Consider the following 17,822-nt stretch of genomic DNA (forward strand, 5'->3'; position numbering starts at 1 on the left):
CATCCCTACAACATAGGACACGCCTGTCATCACTCACAGAGGCATCACGACAACACAGGACACACCTGTCATCACTCACAGAGGCATCCCTACAACACAGGACACACCTGTTCACTCACAGGGGCATCACTACAACACAGGACACACATGTTCACTCACAGGGGCATTGCTACAACCACAGGATACACCTGTCATCACTCACAGGGGCATCGCTACAACCACAGGACACACCTGTCATCACTCACAGAGGCATCCATACAACACAGGACACACCTGTCATTACTCACAGCGGCATCACTACAACACAGGACACACCTGTCATCACTCAGTGGTGCATCGCTACAACACCGGAAAACCTGTCATCACTCACAGGGGCATCACTACAACACAGCGCACACCTGTCACACTGACATGAAGCTAGGTCACACTGACATGAAGCTAGGTCACACTGACATGAAGCGAGGTCACACTGACATCACTGGGTCACACTGACCTGGAGAGCATGACATGATATGGCAGGAATGTTGGAAACAGTTTCCGGATGACCCTCACTGGCAGCCACAGCATCAAAAGCACCGTGCTACCAAATATAATCTGAAAACAGGCAAAGAAAGATGGTAACAGATAACAAGATGCATCTGAATAGTCACGAATCTGATCATTCACTTCCTTAAATTCCCCCATGATGCTGAAGTATCAATGCTGACACCGATGACATGGTGTGTGTTGATACAAGGTAGGATGCGTCCAACAGGATCCATGTATGTCTTCAAAGCAATAAGCCTTTACTTGCACTACATCACTAAATGCTAATAGGCTAGCATCATGTGTCAGTTCTGTATTCCAACATGGCCACACTGACGCGTGTACCGATCTATCAACAAGACAAGTCCAGATGTTGTACAAAATCTCCCTAAGACAACCTTTATTATTGAATGGGTGAGTATGGTTTTATGTCACTTTTAGCAATATTACAGCAATATCACAGCAGGGGACACCAGACATGGGCTTCACACATTGTACCCATGTGGGGAATCAAACTTGGGTCTTCAGCGTGACGAGCGAACTTGTCAACCACAAGGCTACCCCACCACCCCCTTATTATTTCAAGATATCTGCTGACTGTAACAAGCCTGGGAACTCACCACGGAGGCCACAAATCTGCGGACGTGTCTGTACACAGGGAGATGAATCATCTGAAACACATATTATAGATGTACACACATCTGAAACAACACACATTATACCTGTACACACATCTGAAACAACACACATTATACATGTACACACTACATAATAACTTTACACACATTATACATGTACACACTACATAATAACTTTACACACATTATACATGTACACACTACATAATAACTTTACACACATTATACATGTACACACTACATAATAACTTTACACACATGCTACACAGCGTTCTATGGTAATTTAAAGAAATCTCTTACGAAACCACAAATATTCTATTTGCCATATAATGATAGCAAATACAACAAATGAATGATATACAATTCTCCAGGCCATACATTGTACCCGCCCCATCCAACCCCACCCCCCAGGCATGTGAGAAGGTATCCCAGTTTTTCTAACCTCTTGTATGGGGTTGAAGTCGGGGTCGTTGAGGTTTCGTAGGAACCAGAGCACCCCCGGCCGCAGGACCTCACGGAGCAGCAGGATGAAGGATGCGAAGTAGAACACATATACCATCCCCACCAACCAGTGGATGAACATCGACGTTCCCGGCGCCAGGTGGAAACTTGTCTTACGATCTTTGAGCGTTGCATCAAACATTGACTGCAGAAACAGATAAGATGTTCAGCATAGCAAAAATACACAAACAGTACCTAACAATAATCATTTTTTAACTGCTTGGAATAAACATAAAAATATCAATATAGGCATGATAGGACCAAGCAGTAGAAGTCTTCGTATGCTGGCATTATACTGCTTCAGATACCCATTCTGGTGCCCATTCTACAGCTGGTTGGGCTGGAAGTGTATCAAGAAAAGTCCCTTCTATTTCATTATCAATACTCCATGGCTTTGTATACATGACGTTCCTCCATCACCTATGAATGTATGGGTTCGTTTTGTAGTCCTAATTATCAACTAAGGAATAGCGTCACTACCAGGTCCAGCGACAGGGAAGCTTAGAAGAATGAGTGCTAAGATTACATTGCTTATATTTCTGTTGAACCATGTGCTATTGCTTTGCGACTATCTGTTCTAAATTAGTTTCAGTATCCAGTAGGGTTCACACAAACTTCATGCACAGAATAGGGCACATGATTTCTGTTGAACCATGTGCTATTGCTTTGCAACATCTGTTCTAAATTTTTAGGTAGGGTGCATCTAAGTTCATGCACAGAATAGGGCACTCTTGACTTATGCATGTTATAAACAGGCTCAATTCATTACTTGACTTAAAATAGACACTGGTCACCATTACATCAACTACATACCAACTACTGACGACACTTTCTTTGGGTACAAGCAATCAGATCTTATTCCAGATTCTTTCTTCTCCGGCAACTCCTTGAAGTGCCTCTTTACCTGTGAGCTACCACACCATCAAACTAGGCTTGCATCCCTGATTTTGAAGCATGTCCTAACCCCTCACTCTGGAGAGTTTCTTCAAGATCCACAAGAGATTTTGTTTGTTGTTTAACACGGCACTCAGCAATATTCCAGCTATATGACGGTGGTCAGTAAATAATCAAGTCTGAACCAGAAAATCCAGTGATTGACATCATTAGCATCGATCAATGTAATTGGGATATGATGACATGCATCAACCAAGTCAGCGAGCCAGACCACCCAATCCCGTTAGTCGCCTCTTATGACAAGCATAGTCGCCTTTCTCTTATGGCAAGAATGGGTTGTTGAAGACCTATTCTAGACCAGGTCTTCATGGGGGATACAAGCATGGGTTGTTGAAGGCCTATTCTACCCTGCATCTTCACAGGTCGACTCACCAGAGAGCAGATGTCCAGCCACCAGCCACAGATGAGTGGGAATACCCCGATCTCCACGACAACCAGCAACTTCACCTTCACCACCACGTAACACAGACCCAACACACGGCGGAACCTGGGACACAAGCAATACAGAGAGTCACAGGTTAGATTGAAAATGTGTTGTTTGTCTGTTGTTTGATATTTTTCAACACAACCCTCGGCAAACTTTTAGCGATATGATCTGTAAACAGTTGAGTAGGGACCAGACAAACCAGTGGTTGATATCATGAGCACCGTCCCACATCATTAAGGTACGATGATATGTAACATACTAAATCCCAAAGCCTGACCACACTGACATGTAACATGTAACATGTAACCTTGTACAACAAACAGAACCTCAACAGGGTCAAGACTGAAACAAAAACAAAACTTTGAAATGTGTTACAATCCTTATAAGGACTATCATCTAATATTATGGAAAACACATTATTTTGAAGTCTCCAAGACTTGGTACATGTTGTCAACAAATGGTAATCAATAAACACAGGCAATATCACAAATAAGGCCAAGGGTACCCTTATTAACAGGAATTTTAAGATGCCTCGCTCACAATCTCATTAAAATCAGACCTCAGTTCTCGCTACCGACTGTACTTTATCCTGCGATAATAAAGTACACTATTTAGTTGTGTCATAATTGGCTGACATCACGACGCTGTTCAGACTATCTCCCCCGTGATCTAACGTATCCTTGGTAACATCATTCTTTCATTATTGTCAAACAATGTCCCGCATCCACATAATTTATCGGTGACCCAAGCGTCCTCGTGCTTTAACTATGATAGTCCAGGGCAAATCACTATAAATGGGGGCAGAGCAAACTTTATTTCTTAAATATATCTCAGATATGAACAAAATATAAATCTTACAAAGACACTGTTCGAGACGCTTGTAACGGCCTGCAGGACTAGTGTTGGAGGCTATAAACCATGAAACTCACTTTTTCAGCCTGGCTACCGAACACATGACGTAGAGAGCCAACAAAGACAGTGCGATCACCACGTAGCCCGTCAAAGTGGTCAGCAAACCCTCGAAGTGGGACGACAGAATCTAGGAACAAACACATTATAATGTACAAAGGATTGAGTGAGTGTTGAATGCCACGGTCAACAGTATTTCAGCTACTGCCTAACAAACTAATCATTTTGGGACAGTAGCTGTTCTGCATGCAACGGAAGAGTCCATTTCTATTAAACAGGGGGCTGTGGAGGAGTTCATGTGCTATGTGTGTTTGTCAGTGTGCCACATTAACACATGCACCATGTTCACATTAGTGAATTGTATTATGTGGCAGTAAAGATTGTTTTTACATTGTTGTCATTGTCAGTGGCAAAGTGTGATTGAAACGCTCATAAAATGTCAAGGGCTGAGTGGCCATATTGTAACTGGAAGTGTGGTTTAGAGTTACCTCCCTTGGTTGTTGACAAACACAGGACAGACATGATTGTTAGAGAGGTTTCTGAATGTGACACAAAGGCATTTTATCTACTTGCCAAGTGTGGATTGGATATCTATCTGAAAACACAGAATTTCTGCCAACTTCCAACACTTTCAAATTCAAAAATGGAGTATCAAGACATAACAGTGTCAGAATCTGGACATTATTGACTACACTGACTGATGTTACAGTGTTACAGGGCCTGTTACATATTACTGCTGCCACATATTTGACCCTTTGTATTTACTTTTGTGATTGTAAACCTAAAACTGTGTGTTTCAATATTATTTGTTAATTAAATTATTCATTGATCTTGTGTGGTCATTTACTGATTTCACAAATTAGTCCTGTACAAAATGATGACCTAGTAAACATTTCAATCAGTTTGGAAACCACTTTGTCACAACTGGTTGTAAAGGGCCAACACAATGAGCCCATAGTGTTGTTTAACATATTTCAACTTTGGTAACACACAATTATGTCTTTTTCATCTTTTAACCCCTTTCTCTCTCTCCTCAACACCCCCTCCCCTTCCTCAACGATTGCCATGTTTGTATGCTTTGTGTTATGAAATCGCGAATGTTTTCTTTATCTGATCAACTAGGTCGTCGCCTATGGTAGTCGCCATCTTTGTGAAGCTATACAAGATAAGAACAGCGATGTGATATCGCGTTTTCATAACAAGGGGCACAACTCGTGATCTACGCGAGGTGGCGCCAGGGTCGAGCCAAGAAAGTTGCCTGGATGTGGCAAGGGTAGAAACTAGGCTTTGATATAGGCTAGTGGACACGCTTGCCTCGGGAAGATGGACCAATGTATGAGAAACATGATTTTGTTTGTTGTTTAACGCTGCACACAGCAATATTCTACCTATATGCTGGTGGACTGTATTGAGTGAGTGAGTGAGTATTATCTTATGTCGCTTTTAGCAATATTCCAGCAATATTCCACAGCGGGGGACACCAGAAATAAGCGCCACAGATTGTACCCATGTGGGGAGTCGAACTTGGGTCTTCGTCACGACGAGCGAAAGCTTTAACCACAAGGCTACCCCACCGCCACGGCGGTCTGTATACAAACAAATCTAGGCCAGACAATCCAGCATTTGACAGCATGAGCATTAATCTAAGCAATTGGGATACGATGACAAGCATCAACCAAGTCAGCGAGCCTGACCATCCGATCCTGTTAGTCACCTCATACAACAGTGAGTGAGTGAGTGTGTATGGTTTTACGCCGCTCTTAGCATTATTTCAGCAATACCAGAAATGGGCTTCACCCATCGTATCCATGTCGGGAATCGGACCTGGGTCTTCGGCTTGACGAGCAAATGCTTTAACCACTAGGCAACCCGACCACCCACCTCATACAACAAGCATGGGTTGCAGAAGACCAATTCTAACCGGGATATTCACGGGGGTATTTTACAGGAACTTACAGCATCATCAGCTTTCAATCCAACCACGGTGAAATGCCCAATATGATATGGACAGAATGCTGAAACACAAAGAAACAGTTTGACATACGGCACAGAGACATCCTGAAACATGATGGGGTATTATATGGAGGCAGTGGTACTACAGCTGTAGTATTTCATCCATTAACGCAATTGCGGCCAACTTAAACAGGAGATATTACCATGTTTAGGAGACAAACCATTAGTGTTGCTTGATCAACATTGATCATCAACATTGATCTTCAACATGCATGTACTCACCAAAGACAAGAATAAACAGGGTGTTGAGTGAGACGACCCAGAACACATGTTCCTGCAAAAGAAAATATATTGTTTTTACAGGGTTCAGAAGTGCAGATGATACAAAATCTACCATATTTTGTCAAAGGTTCACATATGTTATAAAAAGAAGCTTAAATATTAACCTTTGTCAGCTTATAACAGCTTTTCCCACGATACATTCATAAATAAAATCTTTCTACAATTTCCCTATCAGTCTCACTGTCACATGGAACTTGACACACATTTCATAATTAGTGACAATGACATTCATTGTTTGCCAGAAAAATAGCCCATGATTACTTAGGTTGTGTATCAGGTGTGAAGTCACTAAGCCTCAAGCTAACCATGAAAAGTTCAGAAAATGTTCCTCATCATCTGTCAAAAAAAATGTCTGATGTGATTCGTGCGGTGTCAGCCACACTGACTGACTGACTGACTGACTGTCTGACTGACAAACAAAAAAGATTAACAAAGCCTGTACCCAGATAGCTACTGATCAGTATCATCAACTTACCAGGAACACGAGGGATCCATCCAGACCGAGCAACTGCAACAACAAACGTTACTAATGATATTGGTGGCATATTTCGTGTCAATATCTTAATTTCATTTTGAAACAAACATAGATTGATAACTTTTAAATATTCCAGCTATATGACAGCGGTCTGTATATAATCAAATCTGGACCAGATAATCCAGTGATTGACAAGCTCCTAGCTAGAGAAGTGATCCATATCTCCTAGTTGGCATGAAAATGACAGGAGGTGTCTCATGGTGGATGCACACAACAGTCATACATAGCACCCATACTAAACAACTGATCCATTTGTCAGGACATATCACGAGGCAGAAGTTCCCAGACTCTACAAAGATGGCCAAGAATGCCTACCCTCTCCCACGTCAGCTCCTCAGCAGCCCGGTCCCACTCGATGGGGTTCCAGTTGTTGTCATCTGAAACAAGTTCGATTTAACACTGCTTTGAAAAGAGTTTGATGTGTTTATCTGGAAATACATCCTCCAATCTAATACTTTCAGCATTGTCTTCATACATTGGTTTGTAACTGTGATTCATAAGTTCAGACATTTGTTAATCAGGACAGTTTTACTGCAGTGATATAAACTCCACACTATCAACACAAGTCCACACTATCAACACAAGTCCACACTATCAACTCAAGTCCACACTATCAACACAACTCCACACTATCAACACAAGTCCACACTATCAACACAAGTCCACTCTATCAACACAAGTCCACACTATCAACACAAGTCCACACTACCAACACAAGTCCACACTATCAATACAAGTCCATATTATCAACACAAGTCCACTCTATCAACATAAGTCCACTCTATCAACACAAGTCCACACTATCAACACAACTCCACACTACCAACACAAGTCCACACTATAAACACAAGTCCACACTATTCAAAGGATGAAAAACACTACTAACTACCCCTCTTCTACAGCTACTCACCCTGTGCCACATTGTTGGCGTTCATCTCACCTTCCCCTTCATCTCCCCGGTCATCGTCCCCCCCGAGGTTGCCAGGGTTACCATCATTCTGATTACCTCCGCCTCGGTTGCCGCCAGCAAACCCACCAATGAGGTTATTCATGGCACCTCCATCAAGGAAGTTCTGAAACATTTCATCACATAGATTCAGGTGATCCTCAAGTTGGTTGTCTCATCACTATCTACCCAAAAACCCATTGTCCTGACCTATACCCTGCTGTCCTCCAAATGCCACCTGGGACCCACGGGACAAAATTCCCAGTCCACACCCACCCTGTCACCATCTCACCACTGCCCACAGTCTCTACCAACCCTCTGTCACTACCTGGCTGCCACACCCCTTTGTCCACACACCCCACCTACCCCCTGTACCCACCTGCCTCCTACACCCACTGTACACACACTTCATTTACTCTGTGTCCTCCACCTGGCTGTCTCGAATCTGCCCACAGTTCCCACCTACCCTCTGTCCCCCACCAGGCTGCCACACCCACAGTTCCCACCTGCCCTCTGTCCCCCACCTGGCTACCACACCCAGTCCCCACCTACCCTCTGTCCCCCACCAGGCTACCACACCCACAGTCCCAACCTGCCCTCTCTCCCCTACCTGGCTACCACACCCACAGTCCCCAACTGCCCTCTGTCCCCTACCTGGCTACCACACCCACATTCCCAACCTGCCCTCTGTCCCCCACCTGGCTACCACACCCACAGTCCCCAACTGCCCTCTGTCCCCTACCTGGCTACCACACCCACATTCCCAACCTGCCCTCTGTCCCCCACCTGGCTACCACACCCACAGTCCCCAACTGCCCTCTGTCCCCTACCTGGCTACCACACCCACAGTCCCCACCTGCCCTCTGTCCCCCACCTGGCTACCACACCCACAGTCCCCAACTGCCCTCTGTCCCCTACCTGGCTACCACACCCACAGTCCCCACCTGCCCTCTGTCCCCCACCTGGCTACCACACCCACAGTCCCCACCTGCCCTCTGTCCCCCACCAGGCTGCCACACCCACAGTCCCAACTACCCTCTGTCCCCCACCTGGCTACCACACCCACAGTTCCCACCTGCCCTCTGTCCCCCACCTGGCTACCACACCCACAGTCCCCACCTGCCCTCTGTCCCCCACCTGGCTACCACACCCACAGTCGCCACCTGCCCTCTGTCCCCCACCTGGCTACAACACCCACAGTCCCCACCTGCCCTCTGTCCCCCACCAGGCTGCCACACCCACAGTTCCCAACTGCCCTCTGTCCCCTACCTGGCTACCACACCCACAGTCCCCACCTGCCCTCTGTCCCCCACCTGGCTACCACACCCACAGTCCCCAACTGCCCTCTGTCCCCTACCTGGCTACCACACCCACAGTCCCCACCTGCCCTCTGTCCCCCATCTGGCTACCACACCCACAGTCCCCACCTGCCCTCTGTCCCCCACCTGGCTACCACACCCACAGTCCCCAACTGCCCTCTGTCCCCTACCTGGCTACCACACCCACAGTCCCCACCTGCCCTCTGTCCCCCACCTGGCTACCACACCCACAGTCCCCACCTGCCCTCTGTCCCCCACCAGGCTGCCACACCCACAGTCCCAACTACCCTCTGTCCCCCACCTGGCTACCACACCCACAGTTCCCACCTGCCCTCTGTCCCCCACCTGGCTACCACACCCACAGTCCCCACCTGCCCTCTGTCCCCCACCTGGCTACCACACCCACAGTTCCCACCTGCCCTCTGTCCCCCACCTGGCTACCACACCCACAGTCCCAACCTGCCGTCTCTCCCCTACCTGGCTACCACACCCACAGTCGCCACCTGCCCTCTGTCCCCCACCTGGCTACAACACCCACAGTCCCCACCTGCCCTCTGTCCCCCACCAGGCTGCCACACCCACAGTTCCCACCTGCCCACTGTCTCCCACCTGGCTACCACACCCACAGTTCCCACCTGCCCTCTGTCCCCCACCAGGCTACCATGCCCACAGTCCCAACTACCCTCTGTCCTCCACCTGGCTACCACACCCACAGTTCCCACCTGCCCTCTGTCCCCCACCTGGATACTACGCCCACAGTTCCCATCCACCCTCTGTCCCACACCTGGCTGTCACACCCCACAGTCCCCACCTACCCTCTGTCCTCCCCCAGGCTGATTATCCTGCTCCAGCCAGTCAGGCCCTCCGCCATGCAGGATCTGTTCCCGGAGCCACACCAAGCTGATGAATGCACACAACGTACAGGTCACTACAAAACAGCCCTGGAAACAATCGGATGCCAAGTTCTCCCTGAAACACACAACATGACAACATAAGTATATAGGCTGTAAACCAATAATGAGGCTACATCTTCATCACTAATCCCTGGGGGACAAATACAATCCTTCTCAGCATACGCTCATACAAATAACACTGAACAATAATTAGCTCAGGCAGTCATATTTATTGTAGGTATCTTCAGTGTAGATATGGACCCATGAAGATTCCAGGATAGAATAGGTCTTCAGCAACCCATACTTGCCGTAAAAGGTGACTATGCTTGTCGTAAAAGGCGATTAACGGGATCGGTTGGTCAGGCTCGCTGACTTGGTTGATGCATGTCATCGATCCCAATTGCGTGGATTGATGCTCATGATATTAATCACTGGATTGTCTGGTCCAGACTCGATTATTTACAGACCGCCATCATATAGCTGGAATATTGCTGAGTGCGGCGTTAAACAACAAAACAACAACAGTGTAGATATGTATATTTCCCATCCTAAGGATGCCTGCATTGTCTATATCTCCAAGACTCGCATTTCGGTAAACCTACACTAACTCCTGGATCCATCCCTGTGGTTTTCGAGACCTCAAATATTACCCGCACTTGATTTTTACTTACATTTCACAAACCTATCAAACATCAAGATAAGGAAATGGGTAAGGGACTTGCCACCGCCAGTTTTAATGTTTTAATGAACACAAAGACTCCCTTTGCATCAAAGTCTTTTTTAAGGTTGTTTTTTTTAAAGGTTTTTCAGTTTTTCAAGGTTGAATTTCTCGCATACTTTATCATAATCAATGGGACTGGCCGCCATTTTGTTGGTATCATTAACAATGTTTGTAACTCACATTATGGATAAACATGCTGAAGTGCTGCCTGAAAACACCATAGATTCCACCCACACAATATTCATTGCTATGAGTGAGTGAGTGAGTTGGGTTTAACGCCGCTTTTAACAGTATTCCAGTTATATCAGCGTGTCAGCTTAATGTGGGAGGAAAGCCCGAAGTGATGCAGGTCTCAGACGTTTACCACTTCGGTGAAACCCATGAGCACGGGTATGGTGCTGACAAACCTAGAAACATAATCAGGGCGAACCGGGATTCGAACCCACAATCATAGGTTTCTGGCGTGCCCAAAGGACGCAACTCTGCACAGTGAATTGCGGCGCCTTAGACGACTGGGCCACCCGTGCCCCCTCATTGCTATGATGTGTACAACTGCAGTACTGAGGTGCATTCAATAAGCCATTATGTGCCGATGCACCAGCAAGCGCCTCTGAAAATAATTCCCTATGAACGTAATGCATGCTGTTCACGCTTTCTAGTGCCTCTGCACATACTGAAGAGGAGGCACACCGAGGGACAAAGATGGGCTACTTAGACAAATGCGGAGCCTGCAAATATTACATTTCGATATTTTCGGCTTATGTCACAATAATGCCGTAAACTTGAGTTTTGTTGTCTGATCGGTGACCGTTTAGCTAATGGTAAGTTTATCATATCTATATCATAAACAATAATACTTTACATACACAATGTTCAACACTATTACTAAAATCAGTCTGAAACACCATATTGAAAACCATGCCCTCTGCTGGAGGAGGGGGCACGGGTGGCCCAGTCGTCTAAGGCGCCGCGATTCGCTGTGCAGAGTTGCGTCCCCTGGACACGCCAGAAACCTCTGATTGTGGGTTCGAATCCCAGTTCGCCCCAATTATGTTTCTAGGTTTGTCAGCACCATACCCGTGCTCGTGGGTTTCACCGAAGTGGTAAACGTCTGAGACCTGCATCACTTCGGGCTTTCCTCCCACATTAAGCTGACACGCCGTGATATAACTGGAATAATGTTAAAAGCGGCATTAAACCCAACTCACTTACTCGCTCACTCTGCTGGAGGTGGCTGACACATTGTTCGATAGCACCCGAACGTCCGTGGAGAAAGCTAAGAAAGCACTGAGAAAGCGCTTCGGCCTATTGATCATAGGCCTGGTGTGTGACTTACGTAGACAGCATGTCAAGAGGAAGCGTCAACAAGGAGCTCACTGACCCTGTGAAGAGGCAGCGATAGATACGACCTGCAATAGCAACCAAAACATGCTTCAAAAATAACATCAATAAACTTGTAAACGGATATCAATGACACTTTGCATGTAGTTTTGGGACAGATGTTTTTAGCACAATACAAGCAACCAACATTCATCTCAGTGTTACAGGTCCCTCAGACGTTCTGATCAACATGATCAAGCCATAACAGTATCATGCCCATGTCACATCCATATTGAATATATGTGGGATCAGGAGGAAGTCTGTCATTCAGCATGGTAAGGCATTGTACTTACATTTCACATTCAAATGGGTTTAATGTGGACAGGAGAAATATCAGCCTCCTGTCATGTTTGCAGTGGCTACTGGTTTACCATGTTTACAGACACAACCTATTGTAACTTACACGCTGTGAGCGGCACGACTCCCAGCCAGGCAAAGGAGAAATATCAGCTTAATGCTACTGGTTTACAGACACAACCTATTGTTACTTACACGCTGTGAGCGGCACAACTCCCAGCCAGGCAAAGGCCACCAGTGTGTAATGAAACCAGTACCGGACAGCACGGGCGATGCTCTTCAACAGACCACTCACTATATCTTTGATAGGAAGCCGCTTCGGCATGTCTGGCGAGTAAACTGTGGAGAAAAGAGAATAGGTAACACCACAACTGGTATGCATACACAACGTTCCTTAGACAACACCACAACACTTGACAGGTACTGTAAATCTTGAATTTAAAGCGAGAGTGAATTAAATGCGAAAATGCAAGCAGTCTTTTCTCACATTAACTTCATTTTCATACCTCATGGCAGAAAAATGAGATCTGATTGGTTCATGTGATCTTAATAAAATACTATGATTCCCGCCTGGGAGGAAATAAACTTCTGAGTGGGAGAATAAATCCCTTAAACCCTGCCACAAACAACACAGGCTGCATGTGGATTTCTGAGCAGGAGAATAAATCCCTTATACCCTGCCACAAACAACACAGGCTGCACGTGGATTTCTGAGCAGGAGAATAAATCCCTTATACCCCGCTTCGAAGTAAAAACATGCACACTTTTTCTGAGTCAGTGAAAGTCATCACCTCGTAATTATCAAAACGTACAATACACTACCCGGTAGGTAGGATCAGATTGTAATATGACTGTTAACCTTCTAGCACTACAGGCAGATTGGCTTCAATACTCCCCAGGGAGCTGAGAATGAAAATCGACTGCACACTGATCCTTTGACGGGGTAATAACAAAGCACTTTGAGCATGCTTTAGGGTGTGGATTTGGCATATCATAAATAATGAACATCATTACATGTATTATTGACAGTGAGAACCAGCATATCTTGCAGTCTCCAATCAAGAGAAACAAAGTGTGCCTGACCACACAGATAGGAAAATGTTTCCATATTTCTGCCAACTTCATTGTGGCAGGATAATCATGATAATACTCTCACTTGAAATACATCAGACAAGGTCACAATTTAGAATCCACATGAACAAGAAAAATCTAATTACAGTAAGCTATGGTTATAACGAACTCAACGGGACCACTAATGTTAGTTTGCTATAACTGCAGTTTGTTATAAGCAAAAATACAGTATATATGCAGCAAATGGCCGGGACCAAAAAATAAGTTTGTTATATCCATCAGTTTGTTACAAGCATGTTCGTTATAAACGTAGTTTACTGTACATCGAAGTGTACATGCACCAATTGTGTTGAACAACATGACTTATGTCAATCAAACGGACAAATTATCAACATATACTTACTTGGTGTGAATGCAAATTTGTGTTTGCATAATTCACAGTATTCTTTGCGACTGTATTTCAACCATTGGACAAGACTGAAAGTGAATAACATGGGAATTATTAGCAGTACAACTGATGAATATTGTCCGGGCCATAACATACACAGTAGACACAGAAGAATATGTGGAAATTTCAAGTCAAAAAGTGTTTATCTACCTACCTTTCGAAGTACATACATCATGATTTACACAGAGAGAGCTGTTTGATAGTGAATAGATTCAAATGATGAAGGTCTTTCTCAAATTGCAAGCATAGGCATATCTGCAAAAGGCCAACATGTGAGGCAGACCTGTGAAGACCTGGGGTAGAACAGGTCTTCAGCAATCCATGCTTGCCGTAAAAGGCGACTATGCTTGTCGTAAGAGGCGACTATGGGATAGGGTGATCAGGCTTGCTGACTTGGTTGATGCATGTCACTGTGTCCCAATTGCGTAATTTGATTCTCATGATGTCAACCACTGGATTGTCTGGTCCACACTCAATTATTTACAGACCGCTGTGATATAGCTGGAATATTGCTGAGTGCGGCGTTAAACAACCAACAAACAAACAAACATGTGAGAGAGATACCTCTAAACGTAAGTAATCATGGTAATGGCACTGAAACATGTTGTGTCCAATACTGTCTATACACTAAACATGCCAAACACTCCACCACCTGAGAATAATGTTTCAATCCTCTGTGATTTGTCGAAAATGTATACAAAAATAATCAAGTGACTAATGGCATGTGGTCCTGTGCACAGCGCACAGGTCACAAATCAGTGAGTGAGTATGGTTTTATGCCACTTTTAGCAATATTCCAGCAATAAAACAGCGGGTGACACCACAAATGGGCTTCACACATTGTACCCATGTCGGGAATAGGACCCAGTTTTCGGCGTGACGAACAACCTCTTTAACAACTAGGCAACCCCACCAGCCCAGGTCACAAATCAGGTGAGGTTGAGCAACGTTGGCGGCGGAGAGTATGGGTTATCATGTTCGGCAGCTTGGCTCCTAGGAGTTTCTAGGGCTTTGGTCCTACACATATAACACATGTGGTGTCTCTTGGGCCAGTGACTTTGTTAGAAAATGTGCCTCGGTTCACCCAGCAGTGAATGGGTACCCGGTAGGATGAGATGGCAATGTTGCTGTTAACCATCTAGCCCCTAACCATGCTAACAGGCAGCTTGAGTTGTATACTCCCCACGGAGCTGAGAATGATTGTTGAGTGCACACTGATCCATTGACCGGGGTAATAATTTAGTGCACTTTGAGTAACCACATAGCGGATGGAAACAGCACCTAACAAATACACTAATTATTATTATCAATATTATTATTAGAACACGCACCAATCTTGATGGATGAACTTGATACTGCCCATACACACACAAGGATGATAGAGAGGCTTGTCAGGGGTCCCTTCACAGCGACACACCCGACAAATATCTGAAAATAAAATAACAAGTTTGATATATCTGAATCAGTGTGAACATGATAAAAGCGGAAAGAGTGAGTGAGTGAGTGAATCTGATTTTATGCCGCTTTTAGCAATATTCCAGCAATATCACCGCAGGGGTCACCAGAAATGGGCTTCACACATTGTTACCATGTCGGGAATCGTACCCGGGTCTTCGGCATGACAAGCGAACGCTTTGACCACTAGGCTACCCGACCGCCCCTCAAAAGCGGAAAGATGGTCTACACATACTGCACTTGCCACATGCATGACACAGAACATTGGTCACACTATTTTATGAAATGTTGATTTGTTTCTATTTTTGAAGGCTCATCGTCTGTATCGGCTACTGCACCACATGCACGGTATGCTTCAGTGGACATCAAGTCGTCTCCCTCTCCGGCCTCCTTCAAATCAATCCTGAAAACCCATCTCTCCAGATGTCACTACGTCCGATTCCCATTGGATCTTACCCTCAAGCTATGCTTCCATGTTTTATGTAGCGCTGTAGGTGGATATGGCGCAACAGAAATGTCCATTATTATTATTATTATTATTATTATTATTATCTATTTACTTTTTATTTTTTTATTATTATTATTACATGGTGTAGTCTAGGCTAGCATGGTTAGTGACATCTAGGTGTTCAATTGACTTGATTGATTAACAATGTAATCACGGTAATCATCATCATCATGATAAATCATGTGGATCCATGTTTGATTTTCCAGAACAACATTAACAGGTCACACACACAACATGTACACACACTATTTTCCCTGAACAAGTTGTCCCTGATCCTACTGAGGTACTACACAATTCATTACCCCTCAACAGAGCGCCAGATAACCTTTTTCAATAGAAATTGAGTTTTTACTCTAAGGTTTCTATTTTAATTGGGTTAGTACATTTTTCATTGGGTAATCAATATTTTTCACTCATCTATTAATCACTCAATTGGGTTTTTCTCCAAATGAGCTAACATTTTGAGATTAAAAAAAATTATATATATCATTTTAGTCTAATAATAGCATTAAATTGCATACTTCATTACGGATTTGTTGACTGGTATTTCCAGTTTTACCATCTCATGGTAATCAGCTGATAATGTTTTGGGCAAAGAAAAACTTGAGTTAATTAAAAACGTAAATTTGGGAGCCATGCGTTACCACGCACGATAACTGAGTAAGCACTATATTGAAGGGCGCAATGGCAAGGGAACACTGTATTTCCATAAATACAATAAGTGTAAGTATAAGTCTTATATGTTGCTGCTATCATAATCAATCACACATTGAAACTATGCAATCCTACTTTTAGCTGACACTCACAAGCACAGTAGGCATGGTAAGGTAGCAGAAACCAATTCTGACTCTGATTGTCAGATATGTTAGCAGCAAACCCATAAGCATGTTAAGCAGTCACCTTGATTATTTTTGAATATAATGACTAAACATGCTTAAAAAAAGGAGAGCATCAAAATTTTTCATACATCTCGGAAGACAATAAAATTGTTATCTATTGGCTCATGTACATGATGTAGGTATCCATCAGGATGTTCTGCAAAAAGAAATCTCTAACTTCATATACTGATATTCATTACATAGATCATGTAGATTGCATTTCATCCTATCACAATTTGTGTGCAGAGACAAATTAAACATTTCGCTGTTCCATGTTTATTTCAATAAAAATTTTACTGACATCTTACACAAGGAAGTGAAAATAGCATTAGCATGCATCTTTTCTTGTAATGTCCAAACTTCTTGCAGTTCCACAAGCATACGTTCAACAGTGGCCAGAAAGGCTAAATAGGCTATGTGGGCAGTATCATCCAGGCTGGGTGATATCCTAAGCATATCAAGGATTCATTATGTTTAAATCAACCAAAAATAAACATATTTGATACCCTAATTTATGAACACTACCAAATGGTATTTTCCTCAGACCTGGTCGTATTAAAACAATGATAACATGGGCTATATTACCAGAGACCCCATTAAAAAACAAACATACCCCTTGAATCCATTACTGATAGGAACTGATAAAGACTAATCTTAGCATTGAAGATGTCGAGCCACTTAGAATTTTATGATGATAACCTCATCCCCACATCTTGACTGTAATGAATAACGACAAATACAGCATTTTGTGGCATCAAATAGACTGCTACGTGCTGCTTTTGCAGACATTTTGTCACCAAACAAACAGAAACTTTACGATTCGCACCACCATCAGGTAAACAAACGTGTATTGGATAACAATGGATTGTATATGAGTAGCTACTACATACAGATGAAAAGTAGATACTGTTATGTCCGTATATTTCATATACCAACATCAATATGTCCAGATTGCAAGTTAAATGGTGAAAATAATGATAGATTTTACCTGGCTGTCCCTCTTGGTCATCCATATTGGAGGGAATGTCGTTACGTCGTTTTCCAAGGATAGATATTGAAAGCACCATACTAATCCTAGAAATAGGTATTGTCTTTATGCAAGATCGTTAGTATAAAAATGTG

General features: G+C 44.0%; 1 protein-coding gene across 1 annotated transcript in view; it reads right to left on the reverse strand.

Moving 5' to 3' along the window:
* The window catches only part of LOC139453996 (E3 ubiquitin-protein ligase MARCHF6-like), a 32,706-nt gene extending 14,993 nt beyond the window's left edge, over positions 1–17,713 (reverse strand). The window contains exons 1-16 of the mRNA XM_071235469.1: positions 17,689–17,713; positions 15,191–15,287; positions 13,815–13,888; positions 12,536–12,679; positions 12,000–12,072; positions 9,865–10,018; positions 7,695–7,857; positions 7,100–7,161; positions 6,725–6,757; positions 6,190–6,241; positions 5,911–5,969; positions 3,975–4,084; positions 2,991–3,105; positions 1,606–1,809; positions 1,146–1,196; positions 494–594 (exon numbers count right to left, since the gene is read on the reverse strand). Coding sequence (XP_071091570.1) covers positions 494–594; positions 1,146–1,196; positions 1,606–1,809; positions 2,991–3,105; positions 3,975–4,084; positions 5,911–5,969; positions 6,190–6,241; positions 6,725–6,757; positions 7,100–7,161; positions 7,695–7,857; positions 9,865–10,018; positions 12,000–12,072; positions 12,536–12,679; positions 13,815–13,888; positions 15,191–15,287; positions 17,689–17,713 — 1,517 coding nt within the window. The remainder of the gene's footprint in view (positions 1–493; positions 595–1,145; positions 1,197–1,605; positions 1,810–2,990; positions 3,106–3,974; positions 4,085–5,910; positions 5,970–6,189; positions 6,242–6,724; positions 6,758–7,099; positions 7,162–7,694; positions 7,858–9,864; positions 10,019–11,999; positions 12,073–12,535; positions 12,680–13,814; positions 13,889–15,190; positions 15,288–17,688) is intronic.
* Positions 17,714–17,822: the final 109 nt, after the last annotated feature.

Source organism: Haliotis cracherodii, unplaced genomic scaffold (assembly GCF_022045235.1).
Source record: "Haliotis cracherodii isolate W230 unplaced genomic scaffold, xgHalCrac1.p SCAF_10, whole genome shotgun sequence".
Lineage (NCBI taxonomy): Eukaryota > Metazoa > Mollusca > Gastropoda > Lepetellida > Haliotidae > Haliotis > Haliotis cracherodii.